The following is a 5482-nucleotide window of genomic DNA, read 5'->3' as shown; positions in this document are numbered from 1 at the left end:
TCTGGTTCTAAATTTGTTGGATAAAAATAAAAAATGACGGCACCATCTTTATTCTCTCTCTTTTTCATTTGTGGGTGATATTTTATTGAATTTCTAAGTAATTCATTTTCCTATAATCTGATAATGTTAACGAGTTTAAATTTGGATTTCCATATAAGTAAGAGCTATAGAGTATTAATAACTTGTTCGTTACTAATTGTTTCCTTTAAAGAAGTATTATTTAATTCTGGATCAATGGTTATTGTCATTCATAGTATATATGCATGAACTAGTAACGTCTTCTGATACATTACCAAACTTCTGTTTCTTTTTCTTTCTGTAACTTCTTCTATATATGTTTTCTGTTGCATTACTTAGAATTGCCTAAAGATTTATTAATCCCTAAACTAAAAGGAAATATGAAAGAAAGAAAGCAAAACTCCATGAAGGGAGGACTCCTTGAAGTTTTTGTTGTAAGTGCCCGAGGCATTCGCCCCTCCAACATTATTGGTAAGGATTTAACTTCTGAAAATTTTAAAATAATTTTATACTAGCTACCTATGTATTTTAATATGTTCTAGTAGATAACTTGTCTTATTTTTCATTAGTCACTCTAGCATTATTGGTAAGAATTTAACTTACACTTGTGTGGATGGTTGCTGCATATTGAATTGTATCATATTGTTACTTTAAATATAATGTTTATTTTGGTTGTTACTTAAATTTTATTGTATTGTATCGTTAAACTCATTGTTTCGTAATGTCAAAAAAGTCACTTTATGGAACGACGGATTTGGTGTGGTGACGTCGTTTCCTTACTTTTTTCTCTCATCTTGCCCTTCCTTATTATTAAATAATTGTATTTTATCATTTATCCTACTTTTTATATAATAATTCTACTTTGTATCCTATTTTTTCTTAATAATATTGCAAGTTTATTCTTCATACTGTTGGTGCTTGACATCATGAAACGACGACAAATGATACAATCTATCCAAATATTGTATTCATCAAACAATACAATACAATACATTATGAAACGATAAGTAACAACAATCCAAACAAGTTGTTATGCATAATGATTGTACATTGTGATTATACTGTCTGTGTATTTTAATTTATCGTGATAGATAACATGTCTTATTTTTAAAGTTACTATCTGTAGATATTTGTTTTGGGAAATATATGGTGTATAAAGGGTATGTTTGGTATGAAGGAAAATATTTTTCATGAAAAATCTTTTCTTAAAAAATATTTTCATGGAAAATGAGTGGTTTTATCATTTATTTTCCCTTGGTTGGTTGGTGAGTGAAAAATAATTTCCGAAAAATATTTTCTAGTGTTTAGTTAAAGTATATAAAATACTCTTTCTATTTTAGGAAAAGAAAATATTTAGTTTGCTGAAAGAGAAAAAAATACTCGTTTTGTTGAAAAAAAATACTTTTTCTCTTTCAGGGAAAGAAAATACTTAGTTTGTTGAAATGAAAAGAATATACTTATTTTGTTAAAATAAAAAAAGTACTTTATTTACGACATGAAAAGAAAATACTCTTTATAATATTTCTATTTAGGGTGGGTGATGGACGAGGTTAGAGTGGGTGTGGTGTGGTAGGGGGTAGGGAATGGGGGTGGGTGGGGTAGGGGTGGTTTGGGGGTGGGATGGATGGGGTGGTTGGGGGTGGGTTGGTGGGGATGGGGATTAGGGTGGAGAATGTTGAAAAAGAGTTTTGTAAAATATTTTCCCTTATTTTGATAGGGAAAATATTTTCCTCAAATTGGAGGAAAATGAGTTCATGAGAAAAATATTTTCTAAAACATTTAAGTCAACCAAACATGGGAAAATATTTTCCGGTAAATATTTTCCTTCTTACCAAACACACCCAAAAAGTTCTTTTACTTTGCTTTGGCGAGTATGAATGATCTTCTTCTTTACTTCTTTTTACTTTTGGGTCACCCTTTAGGTCGTTATATTCCGTGGTGAAGCTAGAAAATATTTCAAAGGTGTTCATACTTGTACAAGAAAAATAAAAATTGTGGAGAGTGAAGCTCGAACCGGCACCCATGAGGCCCTCTTGACCACCCTTTGCCACTGAGCTATGAATCTTCATTGTTGCAAGGGTGTTTAATATGTATTACATGCATGTAAATCTAAAATTCTACCTATATACACAGTGTTAATTTTTCGACATTTTCCGACGAAGGGTGGTCCTTCGCCCCTGGTTATATTTATGGACTATTACTTTGATTTGTATAGGGAAACCATCGTACTATGTCATTGTTGAATGTGGATCTCAATCCTACAGAACAAAAATTTCCTCAGGTTTTGTATTTCATTCCTATTCTTGTAGTATCAATTTACATTAACCTGTATAATATAGCAAAGTAGATAACCTTTCCCGTCATAGTTTTGGAATTTCATTAATATTCCTGATCATTAACAACTTTCCTTAAATGGATTTGATAAGAGATGGAATTTATTAAAAGAAAAGCATACAAAATTTAGAAAGGATACAACTACAAATAGAAGTATTTGGAGTAATATCTTTTAAAACAAAAAATAGAAGTTTTCACATTTCAAAAGTTATAAGAAAATATTGTCTCCAGAATTGCAGCAAATTACAAGGGGATACAAATTCAGTAATTAACGCATACATATATATTGGTAGAATAATATCAGTAATATTCATATCCGTTTTTTTGATTTAATTGTTTTTCACTGCAGGTAATCCAAAGGAAATTTTGTGGAATGAGAAATTTAAGTTTGAATTGCCAACTTCCAAGTTAGAATTATGGTACTACCTTAAACTAAAAATTATGGACGAGGAATGTTTCACAGCCGGTGGATTTGTTGGTGAAACCACGTAATAACTTACTTGCCCTCTTATTAGCAACAAAAAAAAAAATAAAAAAATAAAAAAAATCTTACTTGCCCTCTTCTTATCTTTCCTTTTTTTTTTTCCTTCTATGAAATACTAAAGTTCTTTTACTTTATATAGTTGAAATTCCTTCATCCATATAATCTAGATGAAGCATTTTACTTTATTAATAAACTCATTATGTGAATCTTGATTAATCAGGCTAGTGTATTTTAGATATCAAATACATAAAAATAAAAGAAAAAAGATGCCTTATGTTCTTTAAAGCTGCTTGTAAATATTTTACACAATTTACAAGCTTAAAATATTTTCTATTTTCACCTGAACCAATTCTACAGCAACTTATCCTTACTCTTTATTTTTCTTATTATATTATACTACTCCCTAGCTATTTAATTGAAACTTTTTTTATTTTAATTTTTTCGGTTTCTGATTCATTTGAGTCAGAATTTATCTTAAAGGAATAATTACTGAGGGGAATGAAAAGGGATTCATGGAAGTGACACCAGTTGCTCACAATGTGGTGCTTGAAGATGACACATACAAAGGGCAGATAAAAGTTGGACTCAGATTCACTCCTAGCAATGTATGCATATTATATTTAATCATCCCCTGACGGGATTAATTGACCATGTTGCTCGAATTTTTCAAAACTGTTGTCGGGTATGTTTTGAATCCTTCAAAATTTGAGGATCCGACATGAATGATATAATATTTTGAAAAAGTTCGAACTACATAGGTTATTGGTTCTACTATATTTTTCAATTTCCCATAGTTTATAAATTCTTGTTTTTGCAGAAAACAGTACAAACAGTGGAAAGAAGAAATGCTTCAAAGGAAAATGGAAATAATGGAGTTGGGCAATTCATCTATAGCAAAATAATTAATCTCTGGCAAAACACCTGGTGGAGAAGCTTCATTCCTAATTATGGGGATGCTGATAGTAGTGTTGACAAAAATAAGCCAAATTAGAGTTATTTCTTGTTTCTTTTTCTTACTCTTTTTTGGTACTTTTCTACCTAAGGATGGTGTAAGGGAATACCCTTTAGCCTTTACTATTTGTTTTGAGTAGTAAAACGTGCTTTGGATGGATGTGGTTCGGACGAGGAGATTTCATTTTGTCATTTATTACGATTGTTATGTTATTTTAAGAAAAATAAAATGTAACATTCTCGGTCCATTCCCCATGCAATGGTATTTATTTACCTTTAAAAATTACGTATCTTGTTTCCCAACTCCCCTCGAATCATGCAACGACCTAAATTTTGGAGGACGCTTGTAAGTTTTCCTCTTTTCGTTCAATATTTAAATATAAAGAATCTTTTTTTAGTTTTTACTTTGTTTTAATTAAATCGGCATGGTTCTTGTGATATTTTAATTTAGCAGTTTTTTAGATGTTAATTATTATGCTAATAATGCTATTCGATGGGATAATTTTAATCCAATCACAATGGCAGAACGGTTAAGACTTCTCAATAGGTTAAAGAGAAAATTAAAAAAACGTAAGGAGCAAGTTTACTAATTCGGGAACGTGTTATAACTATTGAAGTAGATACACCAAATCATTTTCAAGAAAATTTAAAATATATTCGAATTAAGTTGCATTCAAATCAACATCTACTAAAGTAGTTAAAGCCCATCCTCAAACCTAGAGCGTCGATGATCTCTAAGCAAGTAGAGTCAGGGTTGAACCCTAGAGAATCGAGTTGATGATCTCGTGGCTCTTGAAAGCCCAGATTTACTCATAGATGACCTATTTGCGGACGTTCCAACTCTAGCTCGTGATGGCCCAATTGCGAACGTCTCAAGTCTAACAAGTGGTAATGCATCTTCCCTATTGTAGAGTGATAACGCCCGACTCTAGTCCTAAAAGAGATAAACGGTCATTGTAAATATAATTCGGTCTAAGAGTCCGGAGTCGAATTCCACAAGGAGCTAAGGTTTAGCTACAACTATTCACTATCACTAAGAAGACAAGCTCTAACAATTTCTAAGTTATAAATATTAAGATTCTTATGTCTAACTAATTAACTAACAAATTAAAGTAGTAAATTAATAAGTAAAGATACTAAGGATTGGAGACAAGATTGGAAAAGCCTAGAGTTATGATTTCTCCAATTGTCGGAATCCTCCCCGCTACGTCTCCTATAATTTCGCCTAAGTATTCTCTACTGATCATGAGCGCTCGACTTATCGTAATTGTCTCTCGAGCAACTACAATAATGTATTAGTCATATTCTCTCGAATTACGCTAGCTCACACTTTTTCAGCGCTCACTATGATCACGTCAAAGCTTCGTTATCTCTAATCTCACTTTTAAACCCGTCGTATTGATCTCTCATATACCTTGGGAGTGACGTTATTCGACAACAACCTAAATATGCACTCTTCTCAAGCAATGCATAATAAATAGGCAGAGTCAATTGAGAGCTCTTCAATTAACTAAAATAAGCATGTAGTTGAACACTGGTATTCAAAGGCAAAATTATATTGAAATATAGCGGGAGTTCATCCTCCAAAATATTCAACCAAACTCTAGATGATAAATTAACTATTCATAAAAGTATGTGAAAACATAATACAAAAATTCATAACCAATAATGAAAAATTGGAAGAAGAAAGGAAAA

The 5482-nt window shown here is 31.4% G+C and overlaps 1 protein-coding gene across 1 annotated transcript; it reads left to right on the top strand.

Annotated features, from left to right (window-relative positions):
- The first annotated feature begins 422 nt into the window (after positions 1-422).
- Positions 423-3971, top strand: LOC104109603 (elicitor-responsive protein 3). Its single transcript, XM_009618947.4, has 5 exons — positions 423-489; positions 2234-2299; positions 2702-2840; positions 3303-3441; positions 3654-3971. The coding sequence occupies exons 1-5, from the start codon at positions 423-425 to the stop codon at positions 3825-3827; spliced, it is 585 nt and encodes a 194-aa protein (XP_009617242.1). The 3' UTR covers positions 3828-3971.
- The last annotated feature ends 1511 nt before the right edge of the window (positions 3972-5482 follow it).

This window comes from Nicotiana tomentosiformis, chromosome 8 (genome assembly GCF_000390325.3).
Source record: "Nicotiana tomentosiformis chromosome 8, ASM39032v3, whole genome shotgun sequence".
Taxonomy (NCBI): Eukaryota; Viridiplantae; Streptophyta; class Magnoliopsida; order Solanales; family Solanaceae; genus Nicotiana; species Nicotiana tomentosiformis.
The sequence above is the reverse complement of the archived record's forward strand: the minus strand, read 5'-3'. Positions and strand labels throughout refer to the sequence as shown.